Raw genomic sequence first — 20571 nt, 5'->3', positions numbered from 1 at the left:
ACGGGCTTTGGAGTCAGAGGTCATGGGTTCGAACCCCGGCTCTACCACTTGTCAGCTGTGTGACTTTGGGCAAGTCACTTAACTTCTCGGTGCCTCAGTTACCTCATCTGTAAAATGGGGATTAAGACTGTGAGCCCCACGTGGGACAACCTGATTCCCCTGTGTCTACCCCAGCGCTTAGAACAGTGCTCGGCACATAGTAAGCGCTTAACAAATACCAACATTAATAGAAGAGTAAGGATTTTAGACTATATCATATCACTTTTTCAATCTCTAATTCACTGAACTTAATTTTGCCACAAACAAAGGAGGTGTATTTCTGAAATGTAATAACGTTGATATTTGTGAAGCGCTTACTATGTGCAGAGCACTGTTCTAAGCGCTGGAGTAGATACAGGGTCATCAGGTTGTCCCACGTGAGGCTCACAGTCTTCATCCCCATTTTACAGATGAGGGAACTGAGGCACAGAGAAGTTAAGTGACTTGCCCACAGTCATACAGCTGACAAGTGGCAGAGCTGGGATAACGTATCGGCCCTACAGCTCCCTTTTAAATTGTTCCTCAGGGATCCAAGAGGTACTCTAGTGGTTTAATTGCAAAATTTCCTCTCTTCTGCTCAGTATGATCAGAAGTATATATTTTTTTTAAAAAAAGAATAATCATGCTTCATAAGAGTAGCTTTACTTCTGATGAAAATTCCTGAAGGTGAGCTTTTTCTTTTGCTGGCTGGATTTTTTGTTTTTGTTTCTGGAATTAAACAGCAAATTATAACAATCCAGAGCACTTTGGGTTGTTTGGGGGACTTTTGGAAAATAAGTCTAGTAGTGAAGGATCCTTCCATTTTTGAAATGGTTGAAGGGAGCAGAGTGTAACTTGGAGAGGTATAGGGTTTTCATTCCTGGTTCACTATAGTGTTAGTGATTCCTACACCGTAAATTTGTTGTGGGCAGGGAAAACAAAGCCTTCAAAGCCTTACTGAAGGCACATCTCCTCTAAGAGGCCTTCCCAGACTAAGCCCCACTTTTCCTCATCTCCCACTCCCTTCTGTGTCACCTTGACTTGTTCCTTTTGCTCTTCCTTCTTCTCCCAGCCCCACAGCACTTATGTACATATGTCACTTTATTTGTATTGATATCTGCTTAATTGTATTGATGTCTGTCTCCCCCCTCTAGACTGTGAGCTTGTTGTGGGCAGGGATTGTCACTGTTTATTGTTGTACTTTCCCAAGTGCTTAGTACAGTGCTCTGCACACAGTAAACCCTTAATAAATATGATTGAATGAGTGAAGAGAGCCACCCTGGGTCAAAAGAAAAAAAAAATCTGTTAGTCTCTCCCCTTACAACATAAATTTCTGGTCAGGGAACATGTCTCTCCTTTGCGTTGTACATTCCCAAGAGCTTAATATGCTTTAATAATAATAATATTTAAGTGTTTATTATGTGCCAAGCACTGTACTAAGCACTGGGGTAGATATAAGAAGATGAGGTCCCACATGGGACTCACAGTCTAAGTAGGAAGGAGAATAATAATTATGGTATTTGTTAAGCACTTACTATGTGCCAAGCACTGTACTAAGTGCTGGGGTGGATACAATCCAATCCAGTTGGACACAGTCCATGTCCCACACAGGGCTCACATTCTTCATCCCCCATTTTACAGATGAAGTAACTGAGGCACAGAGAAGTGAAATGGCTTGTCCAAAGCCACACAGTAGACAAGTGGCAGAGCCAGGATTTGAACCCATGACCCTCTGATTCCCAGGTCTGTGCTCTATCCACTATGCCATGAGAACTGGTTTTGAATCCCTATTTTTCAGCTGAGGGAACCGAGGCACAGAGATCACATAGGTAAGTGGCAGATCCAGGATCAGAACCCAGGGGAGCTAGTACCTACTAGTTTGACTATTCTGAAACGTGGATTTAGTTCAGCCTGCATTATGCCAAAATGAATACTCTAATAATGATAACCTCTTCATACAACTCTGCTTATAAACATAAGCTTGTTGTGGGCAGTGAATGTGTCTACCAGCTTAGTTATATCATACTCTCCCAAGAGTTTAATACAGTGTTCTACACACAGTAAACATTCAATAAATACCATTGAGACGTAGACATAATTTCACATTTTTCATCTAAACTGCCCCAACAGTTGCGAGCAACTGAGCCCCCTTGAACGGCTAATCCGTGTCGATTTCACAACTTCCATCCTTTGACTAAAGCTGCCAAACTAAAGCTGGGTAATTGATATAGCCAAGTCCCATCAGTCTTCCTTCAGCAGTATTTGGCAAAGCTATTTCCCAACCATGCCAAATGGGCAGTGTGATTCAATTAAGTCTCATTGTTCTTCCCAACTGTTCCTAGCCCATATGGTTCCTAAACTAATTAGCTGCCGCCTCCTGATTCATATCCGGAGGTCTGGGAACCGCCTTTAATTCTCATCTCTGTGAGAAACCCACGATTTACTGTCTATTTATGTTTATATTCCCTTTGGGAAAAACATTGGCTTAATTCCAGATTGTCCTCAAATGTTAAATATCAATCTATATTCTCACACTGAGTGATTAAACCCTTCTAAGGCTTTCTAGTTTACTTGCGGCAGTCTTCTCTATGTTCTGTGGTTATTCAGACGGGGTTTAGAATGTTTTTGACGTCTACAGAATAATGGCCTACTGGCACAATGTGAATTTCGGGTGAAATGTACCCAGGGCTGTGGGGGTAGGACTCAACTATGGCATCTGGAGAAATGCCTCCTTGAGAAACATTGTGGCTTAGTGGAAAGAGCACAGGACTGGAAGTCAGTCAGGGCTCTTAGGATAATAATAGTAACTGTGGTATTTGCTAAGCACTTACTATGTGCCAGGCACTGTACTGAGAACTGGGGTGGACACAAGCAAATCGGGTTGGACACAGTCCCTGTCCCACATGGGGCTCACAATCTCAGTCCCCATTTTACAGCTGAGGCAACTGAGGCCCAGAGCCACACAGCAGACAAGTGGCAGAGCTGGGTTTAGAAGCCATGACCCTCTGAGCTAGTGCTTTATCCTCTACACCATGCTGCTTTTAATAATAATAATAATGTTGGTATTTGTTAAGCGCTTACTGTGTGCAGAGCACTGTTCTAAGCGCTGGGGTAAACACAGGGGAATCAGGTTGTCCCACGTGGGGCTCACAGTCTTAATCCCCATTTTACAGATGAGGGAACTGAGGCACAGAGAAGTTAAGTGACTTGCCCACAGTCACACAGCTGACAAGTGGCAGAGCTGGGATTCGAACTCATGATCCCTGACTCCAAAGCCCGTGCTCTTTCCACTGTGCCACGCTGCTTCTAATCCTAGTTGCCCCTCTTGTCTACTGTTTAATCTTGGGCAAGTCACTTAGCTGTTCCATGCTTCAGTTTCCTCATCTGTAAAATGGGGTTTTCATTCTGAAGAGGGTGTGTCCGTGGAGTCCCTATGGGTCGGAAACGATTTGACAGCATTTGAAGAAGAAGTAAATGGGTCTTAAATACTTGCTATATCTCTCCTTCACCTGCCGTGATTCAGCCCTCTTTCCCTCTACTCCCACTCCCCATTGTATCACCTATGCATTTGGACCTGTACCCTTTAAGCATCTGATATTCACCCCACCCTCAGTCCCACAGCATTCTGAACAGATCTCTAGTTTATTTTAATAATAATAATAATAATAACATTGGTATTTAAGTGCTTACTATATGCACAGCACTGTTCTAAGCGCTGGGGTAGATACAGGATAATCAGGTTATCCCACATGAGGCTCACAGTCTTCATCTCCATTTTACAAATGAGGTAACTGAAGCACAGAGAAGTGAAGTGATTTGCCCACAGTCACACAGCTGACAAGTGGCAGATGCGGGATTCGAACCCATGCCATCTGACTCCCAAGCCTGTGCTCTTTCCACTGAGCCACGCTGTTTCCCCCCTGTTCCCCACTAGACTCTTAGCTCCTTTTGGGCAGGGAATGTGCCTACTGACTGTTTAATTGTACTCTCTGTCCACAGTAAGTGCTCAATAAATACCATTAATTCACTGATTACTTTGTGAGCCCCATGAGGGATAAGGGCCGTGTCTGATTTGATTGTATTGGAGCTACCCCAGTGCTTATAATTGTGCTTGGCACATAGTAAATGCTGAAATATCATTATCTTTATAAAAGAAAAGGTGAACCTTGAAAAATGATTCTTAAATATGTATATGCATAAGTGTAAGAAATTTGATGCTCTGATTCAACATGAGGATTTTCCCAGGCTCCCTTGAAGTGAAAAGACTCATCTTATCTCATTCCTGTGGCAAAAAATGATGGTTCTTCAACCACACTATAAATAACCTTCCTAATGTAATAGACTTCCATATTTCTGCTATTTAGAAAACTAAATTAAATCCCCAAATATTACCTTTGTCAGATGGGCTTATCAGGTATTTCTCAGAAGTTGTTTCGCTCATTCTCTGAGTCATCAATTTTAATAAGTTGACAAATATTCATCTGTCTTTGATAATGGCTGTTATTACAGCTGTTGGGAATTAGTCTAGTCTCCCTTGTTATCACCAGGTGCCAATGAGGAATGTGCCAGTGGGTAATTTTAAAGAATTTGCACCGCACCTGTGGTATTGCAATGATTTACATTTAACAGATGACACTGTTACTATATTCTCCTTGATTTTCTTCCCAAATCCATTGGTTTCTACTCCATCCTAATCTCAGGTGTCTCCGACACTGCCCACTAACTACCCCCTTCTCCTGGAAACATTATCCAACCTCGGCTTCACTGACAGTGCACTCTCCTGGTTCTCCTATGTCTCTGGCCACTCCTCAGCCTTTTTCATGGGCTCCTCCTCTGCCTCCCACCCCCCACTGTGGGAGTCCCTCAAGGCTCAATTCTGGGTCCCCTTCTATTCTCCATCTATACCCACTTCCTTGTTGAGCTCATTCACTTCCATGGCTTCAGCCACCATCTCTATACGGATGATTCCCAAATCTACATCTGCAGTCCTGATCTCTCTCTCTTTCTCTGCTGTCTATTTCCTCCTGACTTCAACACCTCTCTGTTTGAATATCCCACCAACACCTTGAATTTAACATGTCCAAAATGGAACTCCTCATCTTCCCACACAAACCCTGTCCTCCCCGTGACTTTCCGATCACTGTAGACAGCACCACTATCCTCCCTGTCTCACAAGCCCGTAACCTTGTTGTTATCTTCCCCTCGTCTCTCTCATTCAGCCCACATAGTCAACATGTCACCAAATCTTGTCAATTCAACCTTCACACTACTAAAATCTGCCCTTTATTCTCTAACCTAAATGCTGCCACGTTAATCCAAGCACTTATCCTATCCGGTTTTGATTACTGCATCAGCCTCCTTGCTGATCTCACTGCCTCCTGTTTCTTCCCCACTTCAGTCCATACTTCATTTTGCTGCCCAGATCATTTTTCTCCAAAATGTTCAGTCCATGTTTTCCTCAAACTCCAGCCCACAAAGAAGGCTAGCACACATGGACAAAGCAGGAACGAAAAGGTACCGGGGGCATTTTTCCTGCTTTAGGGTGGGCAGAATGATTTTCCAGGCCCTGAATAAATATTCTCTGGCCCTGCTACTGGGCAATCATATGAATTCTTTTTTTTAAATGGTATTTACATACTTAATAATGGTGTTAAGCGCTTACTATCTGCCAAGCACTGAACTAAGCACTAGGTAGATACAAGCTTAATCATCTTGGACACAGTTCATGCCCCACAAAGGGCTCACAGTCTTAATCCCCATTTTGCAGATGAGGTTACTGAGGCACAGAGAAGTGAAGTGACTTGCCCAAGGTCACACAGCAGACAAGTGGCAGAGTTGGGCCCGCGTTCTATCCATTAGGCCACGCTGCTTCTCATTCTCATTCTTTTCCCTTTCTCAGTCTTTGAAACTATGTCAATATGTCTTGAGGTCATTTTGTTTGCAGAGAAAACAAAGTGGTGTTTAAAATGAATATATAAACACATATTCCCAGACAATTTATGTGGCAGCATTGTGGATCTATTCCTGTTCCTTGCTCCAGGCCCTAATGGAACTGTTCTGTGACTTTAAAGGGATTGAATGCTTAATTGGGATCCATGAACCCTTGGAAAGAAGCAGTTAGAAATTCTCTCCTCTTGTCCCTTTTCAAGAGTAGGGATCACTGGGCTGATTGTTCAAGCCCCACACAAAGGAGCATTTTCTCCAAGTACCTTCTCTGTGTCCTTTTTAAACTCGAGATCTTCTTGCCCCTAGATTCATTATCAAGGCACTGTGCATTTCACTTGATTAAAACCATAAGCCAAGCACTTTAACCCTATTCCATATGGATTTCAAAGATGGATTGAGTTATATTTTAGGTGTTTGAGGCTTGCTAAATGGCAAAATGTGTTTCCTTAAAGCGCCAGGGTTGGGCAAGTCACTTACCTTCTCGGGGCCTCATTTACCTCATCTGTAAAATGGGGATTAAGACTGTGAGCCTCATGTGGGACAACCTGATTACCCTGTATTTACCCCCAGTGCTTAGAACAGTGCTCGGCACATAGAAAGCGCTTAATGAATACCAACATTATTATTATTATTAATATTTACTTTCCCCAGAGCTTAGTACAATCCAATAGACTGAGCTAATTGTGGGCAAGGAACATGCCACCCAACTCTACTATACTGTACTCTCCCTAGTCTTTATTTCAGTACTCTGCATAGTAAGTGCTCAATAAATACAAATGAGTGCTCTGCACACAGTGAGCACTTAATATATACAATTGATTGCTTTGCACAAAGGAAGCGCTCAATGGATACCATTGATTGGTTGATTGGCTAATGGGATGGGCCTCTCTAACTTGGCACACACACTTCCATTTTAGGGTTTGCAATGATTGCTCTATATGCCCTGCAGGGAAGTATAGCTAAAATGGAAACCGTTCCTGGAATTCAGCCAATTCTGCTGTATTGTACTCTCCTAAGCATTTAGTACATTGTTCCACATACAGTGAGTGCTCAATGAATACCACCGATTGGAAAATGTAATTGAGGATAATGACACTTGTCGGACATGCTACTGGAGCCTCTTATTCTAATCTTCAAACAGGGAGTTGAATTTTGAATTTGCCACTGGCTCTAAATGGTCCCAGGAAAATGTTTATATATAAAGGGAAGTTCCTAATCTAATTTGGGTGGCACCAACTGATATGCACCAGCAAGGGAGATTGTAAATTCCCTCCCTGGGAGATTTGTAAGGAAAAAAGAAAGAATTATCTTTCTAAAATGTTTGAACTTCAGTCTTGCTGGAGGAGGTGGGATGGACTTGATGAGATCTTAAAATCTGTAAGACTTCTCATTCTATCAGCTCCTGAAGGGCTTTTCTCTCATGCTTTTCTGAGGCTGGGATTGAGAGAGGCCCAGTCTCTACGGTATCTTGGAGGGTATTTGCTGCCATCTTCTGGACCTAAAGCATTCACACCCACACTTCAGGTGCAATTGCTGACTGCTTCTAACATTCCAAAGCAGTTGCAATTTACAGATCTGGCTAGCTCAGTGTTTTCTGAGCATTCAGAAATACTACTTCTAGTTTTTTAATAGCGTGGCTTCGGTTTGAGTGTTCCTTGTCTTGAAGTACGCTCAAGAAATCAGCCTTTTATGAAACCCCTGTGAAACCACATGACTTGATGAACAAAAGAGTGTAGAATGCCCAGTTCTTCTATAATGCATGTTTTCATTACATGGTATGAATACATCTTGATAGAGAAAGTAGGGATTTTTTTTCCCACAGGGCTGTCCTGGGATAACAGGACCATTAAAGGGGCCCAAGTTGATTCAATGTAGGAAAAAGCAGTTGTGTGCATGCATAGTTTGGGGGTTTTTTTTTAAACAGTTTCAGCACTCTTCATGCCGGGCACTCTACTAAGCGCCGGTGAAGATGCAAGTTATCAGGTTGGACTCAGTCCATGTCCCACATGGGATTCACAACCTTAATCCCCATTTTACAGCTGAGGAAACTGAGGCACAGAGATCACACAGGAGATTCAAACTCAGGTCCTCTGACACTTGGGCCCCTGCTCTTTCCACTAGGCCACACTGCTTCTGTGTATGCTTCACAACCTCTGCCTCAGCCTTGCTGTGCAGCAGTTTGGGTTTCTTTGTGCTCCTGCAGCTTTACAGTCCCTAATACTGAAATTAGCAATGAAAGGAAAGGGTATAAGCCATTCTTCTAGTGGTTGACATAATATAGGACTCTGTATCAAAAATATCAGTCATGGTGGTCTTTTGAATCATCTACTCCCAGTAATCCTCATGGAATTAATGGTTCCTATAAGTGATTTTTTTCCCCATAACATAGGGTTCTTTAAGAACACAGCTCCTGAGTTAATAGGATACCTTGCTCTATGTCTAGGAAAATGAAGATCTGAATGCCACACCCTCTTCAAGTGACACAGTGTTTTTCTTTGATGTTTATTGCAGTAAGATTGACCACTCTGGTGTCGAATATAATGCAATAGAATGCCAAAGTAATTTAGCATTCATTACTGACCACAAATGAAACTCGGTGAATAAAATACAAAGAACATTAAAGTGTGCCGCTCACATGAACCTCCGATATTCTGGGGAGAGGGTTAAATGTCTATTCCTGGAAGGGTTTGATCCTGCAGTCACTGATTGGTACTGCATTTGTAACTTTCTGCAGACTGATTTCGTGAAAACCACCCCATCTGTGTGAGGAGAAGCCTGGGGAATCAAGTTGCACCCTAAGAAGTGTAAGAAAAAGGCCAGGGTTTTCATCAGGGAAAAGCTAATTAATTTGAGCAGGAATAGAATTGACTTAAACCATGTGCCACACAGATTTGAGCTGTCATTTTGTGATTGAAGCAAAACACCAAAGACATGCTCTGAATGGATGTTTCCCCCTGGGGCTTCCCTCTGGTTCTGTTTTTGACTGGATTGGGAGGGAGGAAGTTCTGGACATTCTACTAAAGTGTTGGGGCTTGATAAGCACCCAAAATTTCCAAAACTAAGCCTCAGACCCTATTGAGAATTTTCTGCCACAGAGCATCCTAGGAATTCTCCCTGCTCAGCATCAAACTTTGTTAGCTCCTATAGTGGGAATTGAACAGAGTTCCAAGAGAGAAGAAAAGGCTTTACTTTAATGTTGGTATTTGTTAAGCGCTTACTATGTGCCGAGCACTGTTCTAAGCGCTGGGGTAGACATAGGGGAATCAGGTTGTCCCACGTGGGGCTCACAGTCTTAATCCCCATTTTACAGATGAGGGAACTGAGGCACGGAGAAGTTAAGTGACTTGCCCACAGTCACACAGCCGACAAGTGGCAGAGCTGGGATTCGAACTCATGAGCCCTGACTCCAAAGCCCGTGCTCTTTCCACTGAGCCACGCTGCTTCTCCAACTTTAAAGGCTCATGCTAGCTGAAGACAACTATGTTCTCCTCAGGCCAAATTCCTTCCTCAAAGGTCATTTTGATTTTCAGGAAGGTTCAAGGAATTAGGAAGAAAAGTGGAGACTGTAAGCACGTTGTGGACAGGGAATGTCTGTTTAATTGTTGTACTTTCCTAAGTTCTTAGTACAATGCTTTGCGCACAGTAAGCACTCAAAAAATATGACAATGAGTGATCTTGAAGGTCTGATTCATTCCTAGTTTGAAGGATCCAATGGGAAACTGTGTGTGTTCTGGGGCTCATTGGGGGGTCTTTGCTACAGTGGCCACAGAAGCCCTAGATAGAATAATAAAAATAATGATATTTGTTAAGCACTTACTATGTGCCCAGCACTGTTCTAAGCACTGGGTTAGATAAAAGATTATCAGGTTGTCTCGTATGGGGCTCACAGTCTTAATCCCCATTTTCCAGATGAGGTAACTGAGGCATAGAGAAATGAAGTGACTTGCCCAAAGTCACACAGTTAAGTGGCAGAGCCGGAATTAGAACTCACAACCTCCGACTCCCAAGCCCATGCTCTTTCCACTAAGCCACGCTGCTTCTGGAACAAAGGCCAGAACCAACCAGAGGATACATGAACCCTGGGGCAGTCGGTCTTCCAAGAATCCTTTGGTTTAGGATATGAACAGACGAATCCCAAATCCCTCAGCCTGCTGGGATCCATAAGTGACTTTTTTCCCCTCTTCCCTTCTTTCTCCTTCCCCTACCCGCCACACAACCTTACTAACTTCTCCCAAACTCAGCCAATTTTGTTGTGGACCAACTCAACCTCCAGGGATGGAAGAGCTCTATGCTCCAGAGTTTTAGAGTTGGAGGAAGGGACTCCCAGCTTTCCATCTGAGAACCCATGGAGAGATGAACCAAAAGTTCCAGTGTCAACAAACCAGGAGATCCTGGTGCCTCTCCCTAATTCTTCAGCCATGGGAATCATGAAAATAGCATCTTAATACTTTCAAGAGAGTAAGGAATTTCCATATTCGATTTTCTTCTCTGACCAAAGTGGACTTTTCTGGATCTATTTCCCTTTATTTTGAGGTATTTTTCCATAGAAATAACTCAAAGGGCTTTGGTTTTTTTCATCTTAACCAATGTCACTACAATTTGAAATTCATTGTGTATTGTTCCACCTTTTACACTGTTGATTCCACTATAGTGGGGCAGAGCCCTTAGAATGCAGAGCATGGACCACATGAGAAATTCCACTATCAGGTGAGACCAAATGGTCCATCCAGCAGTGGAATTAAAGGATGTTCAGAGAGGAATGGTGTCATTGATTTAGAAGGGCAACTGAACAGTGGTGTCTGAGTGCTTATATGTACAGACCACTATGCTAAGCGCTTGGGGGAGAACACTACCACAGAGTCGGTAGATACATTCCCCGACAACAAGGAGTTTACAGTCTAGATGGAGAAACTGACATTAAAATAAATTATGGAAGTGTATTCAAGTATGGTGGGGCTGAATGTGAGGTGAATATCAAGTGCTGGATGACATCAATCCAAGTAGGCTGGGCCATCTCACATTCCTATTTTTTCCCCCTCTGTCGCCCTAGCTTTCCCTTTAGTAATTTAGGATGGACCACCATCTTGAGCATCAATCTTAATGTATTCTGAACCTACTGATATTTTTGGCTTATATAACTTCCTGTGGTAGCAAATGCACTGTGTGGGAATAGTCCTTCAATTTGGTGTTTTAAACCTTCTACCTTCATGCTTTTAATTGGTGCTCCAGTATTTGTAGTGCTGGATTTCAATCAGTGATATTTGCTGAGTGATTACTGCGTGCAGAGCACTGTTCTCAGCTCTTGGGAGAGTGTAATAGAGCTGGTAGATGTCATCCCAGCCCTTGAGAAACTTACACTCCAGAGGATTTGTTTACAAAATGTCCACATTCTTCATGATTTTGTAAACTCCAATCATGTTCCCTCTCAGCCTTTACTTTTTCCACTGAAAAATCTCAACCATTTTGGTTTGTTCTCAAATGGAAGAAGTTCCTTCTTCCTGATCATTTTGGTTTCCCCTCTCTGGGCCATCACCAGTCCAATAGCATCCTTCCTAAAATGCTGCTATCAGAACTCCCTGTAGCAGCCCATGACTTAACCATTCCCTAGCACAGGGAGTGCACACAATTTTTTTTAGTCATATTTAAGTGCTTATTATGTGCCAGGCACACTACTAGAAGCTGCGGGGGATACAAGTTAATCAGGTTGCATAAGGGCTTTGTCCCACGTGGAATTCCGTCACTTAATCCCCATTTTACAGATAACTGAGGCACAGAAAAATGAAGTGATTTGCCCAAGAGTCACACAGCAGACAAGTGACAGAGCCCGGATTAGAACCCAGGTCCTTCTGACTTCCAGGCCCATGTTCTATCCACTAGGCCATGCTGCTGCTTGGTGCTTTAACATCAAGTTTTTATCTGAATTTCAAGATTGTAAATTCCTTGAGGGCAGGGATTATTTATTTAACTCTCCTAAGTGCTTAGTAAATACCTTTTTCCCCCTCTCCCCCTTAGACTCAGAACCCCATGTGGGACAAAGACTGTGTCTGACTTGATTACCTTGTATTTACCCCAGCGCTTAGTTCAGTCCTGGGCAAAAAGTAAGAGTTTAACAAATACCGTTACTATTATTATCATTGCTCTGCACATAGTGAGAGCTCAGTAGCTATGATTGATTATGAACAGGAGATAAATGGGCAAATAGCAGGCAATTTAAAAGATTTTGTCTTTCAATTTTCAGCTGTTCTTTTGCCTTCTCTGCATCTTTCAGGATTCTTTATTTTAAACCAAGGACTGAAAATCAACTTTAAAACTTTTTTTACAAAGTTTTAACAATCAATTGTATTTACTGAGTGCTCACTGTGTGCAGAGCACTGTACTGAACACTTGGGAGTGTACAGCATAACTGAGTTGTTAGACACATTCCCTGCTCACAAGAAGCTTACATTCTAGAGGAGGATACAGACATTAATATAAATAAATTTAATTATGGATATATATGCAAGTGTTGACTGGGGGCAGTGAATATCGGGTGCAAATCCAAGTGCCAGGTTGACAGTAGGGAGTGGGAGAAGAGGAAATGAGGGCTTAGTTGGGAAGGCCTTTTGGAGGAGATGGGCCTTCAATAAGGCATTGAAGTTGGGGGACAGTAATTGTCAGATATGAAGAGGGAGGGAGGTGCTGACCAGAGGCAGGATTTGGGCAGGAGATTGGTGGTGAAATAGATGAGAAGGAGGGACAGTGAGTAGGCTGGCATTAAAGGAGCAAAGTGTACAGACTGGGTTGTAGTAGGAAGTCAGCGAGGTAAGGTAGAAGGCGGCAAGATGATGGCTTTAAAGCCTAAGTTTAGGGGTCAGATTCAGAATATTTCTACTCTGCCTCCTCCATTAAAGTGTAAACTTCTTGTGGGTGGGGAACATATCTTGGGCTTCCATTTAACTTCCCAAGCTCTTAGCACTGTGTATTTACCATCAGCAGTCAAATCAAAGGGATCAAATCAAATCTGCTGAATGTAGAGAATTGGGTCATTCCTGCCAACCCTGTAGTTCAGGCTGAGCAACCACTGTTGGAGTATGTTATTGTCCTAAGCACTTATACACAGTAAACACTCAATAAATACCTTTGATTGAATAGCCAGGTGATGAGGAAGTCATACTGACTTCCTGGGCACTTTCATTGGAACCAATTTCTCCCATGAACTTGGGCCCACGTTCCAAAGTAAGAGGAAAAAAACAAACTATGGCTTCTGTTATGAATAAGAGCACACACCCCTTCCCTATGAAACTATTAGCCTTTCAGAAAACAATTACTTTTCCTCTTAATGACCCAGACTTCAAACTCCTCCTGCCGGCTAGAAACTGGTGGTTGCCAAGAGTGGCCGATTTCAGGAAGAGTTGTTTTAGAAATCAGGCTCCTCCAGGACCCCAAACACTCCAGAACTTTTAAATCGAACTGAATGGAATTAACCAGGGGAAAAACTGACCATGGAAGCTCAAATCTTAACCCAAACACTGGAAACAGGATGTCTTCTGATGGACCCCTGGACCTCCATAAAACCGTCAAAGGGTTCTAGAGTATTTGTCGTGCCTTCCAACAACTAAACCGCTATCAAAGTTGTGTTCTCCTGGAGCACATCACACGTTTCCAAATAAGTCTGTCCAGACCCTTTTTAAGTAATAGGCTATACATTTTCTTTGACTTCTCAGATGTGAATAGGGTTGTTGACAGTCTCTAAATAAGCCAGCCTGACAATCCTCAGCTGTCTCCTTCTTAGAAGAAGACATTACAGCTGGATTAGCTCATTCAAATAACCCTAGGTTACTTTGGAAAAACTATTGCTGGCTTCTGCTTCATCTTCCTATAGAGGAAATAAAGTAATGTATCACTGAACAATAATATCTGGAATTTGAGTAATGCTGTTGTTTTTCCAAAGGGCTTTTATACCAATGATCTCCATTTTATCCTCACAATACACCTGTGTAGCGAGAGGCAGGCATTACCCCATTTTACAGATGAGGAAGCTGAGTACTCATGGTTCACCCAAAGTTACTAAGCAGGTTGGGGGCAGAATTGGTAGAAGAACCCAGATTGCCTGTCTCCTAAGGATGCACGCATTTTCCATTAGGCTATACTAGCTACTGGGAGTGTAAAGGTTTAAAGACAGAATGATGGAAACTCATAGTTCTCTCATACGAGCATGGGCTGAGAATGTTTTCAGCCCACATTTATTTCTATTGTTGTTCTTTTAGCAGAAGGGTATTATTTTAGAACTTAAAGTCCTGTTAATCAATTAGAGCTGGCCAAAGAATAAATCCTCCAGCTCTTGTGATTCAGTCTCACTTTTGGAGTTCTCCTCAAAAAATTGGCTAGGCAATCATTATCACTTCTATTTCTTGAAAGCCTCTCGAAAGGACTTTAATTTCCTTACAAAGTGGTGTTTCTATGACAGCTAGATAAAGGAGTTGTAGTTAAAAGAACCAAGGCCCAGACTAGCTAAGTGATACGGCAAGGTCATATTTGGATAGCTTAGGAGGGAGAGAATGCTTATATAGGGGCGGCCAAAAAGAATGCTCACTCCTTGGGTGTGACTGATGATAACCTTCCCAGGTTTATTGTCAAGAGTGCCCCTTCCAGCCCCTTTCTCCCCCGAGGGCAGTGGGGAGCTTTTGGATGGGTCTTATAGTCTCCCTCCAGTGGCCTTCTTTAAACTGCAAGTCCAGTGTCAACAGCTGCCCTACAGGAAGCGGGCCAGGAACCAAGTCCACCGGCCTGTACCACCCACACGGAACAACTGAGAATGCTCCTCTAGACTGTAAGGTCACTGGGGACAGGGAATGTGTCTGTCTGTTGTTTTGTACTCTCTCAAGTGCTTAGTACAGTGCTCCACACAAAGTAAGCGCTCAATAAGTAAGATTGACTGGCTGGCTTATGGACAACAACCACATTTGACCTGATTATGTCCAGTTGGAAAGCTCTTGTCTGCTGTGTGACCTTGGGTGGGTCACTTTACTTCTCTTTGCCCCAGTTACCTCATCTGCAAAACGGGGATTCAGACTGTGAATCCTCATGTGGGACAGGGACTGTCCCCAACCCAATTTGCTTGTATCCACCCCAGCGCTGAGTACAGTGCCTGCCATTTAGTAAGCACCTAACAAATACCATTGTTAAGATTGTTAAGGCTCCAGGGGGCAGCTACCTGTCCAGTGGCCACTTAAATCTGCATGACTGCCTTTCATTCATTCATTCCATAGTATTTATTGAACGTTTACTATTTGCAGAGCACTGTACTAAGTGCTTGGAATGTCCAATTTGGCAACAGATAGAGACAATCCCTGACAATTAGGGGCTAACAGTCTAATTGCATATTTCACCACGGGAACTTTGTTTAGGGATGTGATATGAGAAGAATAAGAATGGAATAGAATTTGAAGAACTCCCTATTTTGGGAACATAGATGTTTCTTGAAGAGATTGTTTTGATTGTTGGGTTCTGCACTGCCTATGTAGTGGGCTTCCTAGAAAAGCTCTCCCCCTTCTAGGCTGTGAGCCTGTTATTGGGTAGGGATTGTGTCTATCTGTTGCCGAATTATACTTTCCAAGCGCTTAGTACAGCACTGTGCACACAGTAAGTGCTCAATAAATATGATTGAATAAATGAATGAAAAGCATACAGTCAAATGGGGTCTCATTCTGGGTCTTCAAGGAAAGTTTGCCAGAAGAATGGCCCAAGAACAAGCCCCCTTTTTCTGTAACAGGTTTAGCTCTGGGACATGTATTTTATGTTGTGGTAATATGTAAATCACAGGTTTTTAGTACATATGAAGAGGCAGGCTTGTGAACAAAAAGAAAGGCCAGGTGTAGGTGCTCAAAAGCAGAATGGCCTAGTGGCAAGAACCTAGGAGTCAGAGGACCTGGGTTCTGATTCTGACTCCACCTGTCTGCTGTGGTTCCTTAGGCAAGTCACTTAACTTCTCTGTACCTCAGTTCCCTCATCTATAAAATGGGGATTAAAAGTGTGAGCCCCATGTAGGGTGGGGACTATGTCCAACCCGAATGACTTGTTTCTGCCCCAGCGCTTAATACAGTGGCTGGCCCATAGAAAGTGCTCAACAAATGTCATTAACAAAAAAAGAAAAAGAAAAGGAGTGAACTGGGTTAGATGGGCCTAGGGAAGGAAAGCCGAAAGAAAATACATTGGAGAGAAAAGAACATTTTTAATTATAGGTTAAAATACAGCAGATTGACAGTGACAGTGGCAAGTGAACTGGAAGACAGGAAATGGAAGAAGATTAAAACAATCCCACAGACCCTTGAACCAGGCCCGTTTTCTATGAGTTCTTGCTTTACCTTTCCTGTGCAGACCGGCCTTATTGGTTTCCCTGAAACTCTCCATCTCCACATCAGTTCAGGGACTCACACAGTGTTTAGTGTGGGGTTCTGCACATAGTAGGCACTCAACAGATTCTATCAATTGGTTAGTTGATGTAGCTCCTGTCCAGCAAATGAGTTGCTGTCAGAAAGGCCTAGGCTTCCAATACAAGTAAGGTAACTTCTTCAAACTTAGTGGTAACCCAGCAGGTCAGTCAAAACACCTGATCAAATCGGGAGTTTCTGCAGGAACCCATTCCTAATCCATCAAGTAAGTGAAAGGACAGAATAAGAGATGGCAGCGGGAGAAGGAGAATCGACAAACAAACCAAGATAGAAATAAGAGACTGTGAGGTAGCCCCAGAGCTGTAACAATAGCTGCGTCCTCCTCCCCCACCACCCCTGGCCAGCTTCCTCACAGCCATGGTTCCTCATGGGAGACAGTCCAGTTCCAGAGATGGCAGCCCATCATCTCCTGGTCAAGGTGCCACAGCAGGAAACATAACCCAGCCTCATCTGTCCTTATGTCAGTTTTACTGATTCCTGAACCTGGTCATCTGCCTCCCCCAACCTGAGGAAAGCGAAACATTTCCCAGGACGGTCAGAGACTTCCTGGTTCAGTACCTTACCTAAGTGGAGAAACATCAACCCCTGGGGACTTGAGGGGTTATTTCCTTACCACCCACCCCCCCCCTTCCTCTGACAGGCCGCTCCAAACCTGTAGCCATTCCAACATTCTCTCTCTGAAATAGAGAGGCCTCCAAACCCGACAGACCAAAGCTGATCTCCAAACACGATTACTTTACCTCCATCACATCCACGTTCTCCACCCCACCCCCCGCCCCACCCCACACCTGCCCCACAACATGAATTTGGGAGATAAAGCACTTAAAAAAACAACAACAATGAAAAGCCTCAAATCAATTTGTGTTCTGCATGAACTGAACTGAAATTCCTTCACCACCAGAACCCTGTTGTTCTTTTGGGTTTTTTCAGTAGAGGCTACACCCTAATGTCTGGGGCACTGATCACTGTCTTTGGATTAAAGCAGAAAAACCTACGAGCCCCGCTTACTTAATACAGGAGCCCGGGTCTGTTTTAGGGGGCCCGAGCAACCCATAGGCTAGGTGGACTTGGCCTCAATTTTTACATCCTTCATGGACTCTTTCTGACCGTCTGAAATGGCTTGGGCCCAGCTTGGAGGTATGCTATCGGTGGGGTTATTAAGTAAGATAAGGGCTGCTCTAGGCACTCTCGAGGGTGCCAGATCACCACGGCAAACAACTCATTGCAAGCAAAGGGGGCGTGGAACCGCGGTCGGCTCTGACGGCTACTCTTCCACGACGGCGGGCTTCCACACCTGGGCCGTGACACCACCCCTCTTGGCTGAGAACTTGGGCCTCGGAGCCACGAAATAAGAGGCCGTGGCCGACGCTTGCTTGGGAGAGGAGGGGCTGCTCACGGGCCCTGGGGAGGCGCTGGCTGGCCTGGCCGCCTCAGGGCGGAAGGGAGGCTGGAACCCATAGGCCGGCACGGAGTACTCCGACGAGACTCTATAGGTGACTGGCGAGCCGGCTTCGGCCGGCCGCGTCGGGAGCGCCCGCTTGGAGCCAGGCGGGGGGTCGAACTTGACAGGTGGCTTCGCGGCCGGGCAGTCCTTCACCCCAGGCGGTTGGAAGGTGAACAGAGAGGCGTTGAGCTGATAGGGCTGGTGCTTCATGACCTCCAAGGCATTGAGGGGTTTCTTGGCCTTTTTGGGCGTTGCCTTGGAGGCCACCGGGGCTTGGGACTTGATGGCGGCCAGCGGGTAGGAGGGCGAGTAGATGGGGTTGTAGGCAACGGGTGGAGGGGCTCTCACGTTGGAGGAGTACTTCCAGGAAGCTGGTAAAGAAGGCGTGGGGGAGGGAGCTCGGGCCCTGTGGGCCTGCACGGTTTCCGAGTCCACCACGTACTTCTCCATCCGCGACTGCCTTTTGGCAAACAGCTGAGCTCCTTTCCCGCTCATGCCGGGCAGCTCACCGGACGGCCCTCCTCCCCCTGCCTGGGCAACGCTCCCAGCTGATGGCAAAGGGGTCGTCTTGGGAGGGTAGTTCTGACCGGCCGCCCCAGCTTGAGGCCCCCAGAAGGGACTGGCTACGCTAAGGGTACTCGGGGGCCGGTTCGGGGGGTGAGACGGCTGGGCGACTTTGATGGGGGATGCTGCCGGGCCTTGGGCTGGTGGGGCGGCGGGGAAGATGGGAGGCTGGCTGGAAGGCGCTGCTGAAGGGGCCCAGACCGGCGACGTGGGTGTTCCGGGCTGGGATGGGGAGGCTTTGGCAGAGGGCTTTGGAGCAACGGGAGGGGGAGTCTTCTGTTTGGAGGCATGGGTCTGCATGAAATTACAGGCCTCGGCCCCCAGGCTGAGGTAGTCTTCCTCGGGCCCAGACTCAAAGCCAGCCCCAGGGCCCCGTTTGCCCTCCGCATTCTGGACGAGTGACAAGAGTTCTGGGTTGGGGCTGACTTTGGGGGGGTCCTTGAAGGTGAACATGGGCTTCGTGCCGCTCCTCCGCTTGGCCTCCTGCAGGATTCCAGTCCTCTTAGCCGGCACGGCGATGCGCTCATCCCGGGAGGCGATCCTCTCGGATGACTCGTAGGGAGTCCACAGGGCCGGGGCTGCCCACGGGGCTGGTGGAACAGGGCCAGCTCCGGGGCTCCAGGCTCCCGTGGGGAAGGTTTCAGGGGGTGGGGTGATGGCCGAGTAGGGGGGTGGGGCGGGGAAGTCGGAGAGGGGGCTCGTCACGCTCCTGGTTGGGGAGAATGGGGCGGTGGCCGCCCGGCCCGCGGATCCTGGGAAAGGCTTGGCGGTCCTGTTGGAAGCCATCCCCCTCTGGGCCTCGGCGGCCCCTGCGAAGCCGTTGTGCTGCACCGTTTGGCTGGGGCCGCGGCTCACCTCGACGGAACTCTTGCTCATGGAACTCTGGCTCCGGGTCACCTCTTCTTCAGTCCTCCGGTAGGAAGTTACCGTCCTCGTGGCTTCCGAGCAGGCCACCTCTGCCTCCCTGCCCGGCCTCGGGCCCTCTTGCTCGGCGGTGATCTGATCCATCCTCTCCCTCCTCTTGGCAAACATGACTGCCCCCTTGCCCGTGCTGTCCGGCAGCGTCTGCATGTCGCCTCCGCTCTTTGGCTTCTTCTCGATGTCCCCCAGGCCAGAGTCCCAGTCGAAGGTCACGATCTGAGCTTCGTTGTCAATGTCAGAGGGTAATTCTTCATCAACCTCCGATTCGCTCGTCCCCAGGAACGTCACCTCGAAGGCCTCGTCCCTGGCGTCTCCTTCCTCCTCGTCCGCCTCCCTCTCGAGCTCCCCGGTGCCGTAGCTGACAAGGGTGTATTTCCTGGCCCTCTGCCGGCGCTTCTTAAACATCAACACTCCCTTGGAGTTGGGGTTGGGCGCGGCCGTGAGCAGAAGGGCTATGCTTTTGCATTTAGACTTGGCTTCTTTCACCTGCTTCTCCGACTGGCTTTCACTCCGCCGGAGCCCTAGGGACAAGAGGGAAATCGCATTGAGACGGCTGCGTTCTGGAGGGAGGGGAGCCCAGGGAGACCAATAACTACCCGGGGTTCAGACTGCCCAGGGTGCCCCGCCCAAATTCCGGAACCTTCCCTCACACAAGCGTCCCAGGAGAAAGGAGTGTGATGAATCCTTTCTTAGAGTGGCAACTGGAGACCTAATTTTTTGAAAGGCCTCAAATGATTTTACCCTCCGTCCTACTGCCTTCTCATTCATCTCCCCCCATAAATGGCATTCTGTAAAACTGCTAAACTCTAACATCCATACAACGGAGCATATTGTGCCCATGGGTACAGAAGGGTAAGGAAGCATCTGGGGATGAAAAATCGCCTGGGACACGGCGATCCTAGTAAAAGGGAGGCAGCAGGGGATTCCTATTCCATCTCTGACTCTGATTGGGAGTCCCATGTAGGACAGGGGTTGTACCCAACCGAGTGAACTTGCATTAGAGAAGCAGCATGGCTTAGTGGAAAGAACATAGGCTTGGGAGTCAGAGGTCACGGGTTCTAATCCCGGCTCCGCCACTTATCAGCTCTGTCACCTCGGGCAATTCACTTAACTTTTTTGTGCCTCAGTTCCCTCATCTGTAAAATGGAGATTAAGACTGTGAGCCCAACGTGGGACAACTTGATAACCTTGTATCTACCCCAGCACTTAGAACAGTGCTTGGCACATAGTAAGCACTTAACAAATACC

At 45.9% G+C, this 20571-nt stretch overlaps 1 protein-coding gene across 2 annotated transcripts in view; it reads right to left on the bottom strand.

Annotated features, from left to right (window-relative positions):
• Positions 1 to 20571, bottom strand: part of SYNPO2 (synaptopodin 2) — a 155722-nt gene that overhangs the window by 7825 nt on the left and 127326 nt on the right. For both annotated transcript variants that reach the window (XM_029076610.1, XM_029076608.1), the window contains exon 4: positions 17689 to 19844. In XM_029076610.1, the coding sequence (XP_028932443.1) occupies positions 17689 to 19844 (2156 nt within the window). The remainder of the gene's footprint in view (positions 1 to 17688; positions 19845 to 20571) is intronic.

Source organism: Ornithorhynchus anatinus, chromosome 12 (genome assembly GCF_004115215.2).
Source record: "Ornithorhynchus anatinus isolate Pmale09 chromosome 12, mOrnAna1.pri.v4, whole genome shotgun sequence".
Taxonomy (NCBI): domain Eukaryota; kingdom Metazoa; phylum Chordata; class Mammalia; order Monotremata; family Ornithorhynchidae; genus Ornithorhynchus; species Ornithorhynchus anatinus.
The sequence above is the reverse complement of the archived record's forward strand: the minus strand, read 5'-3'. Positions and strand labels throughout refer to the sequence as shown.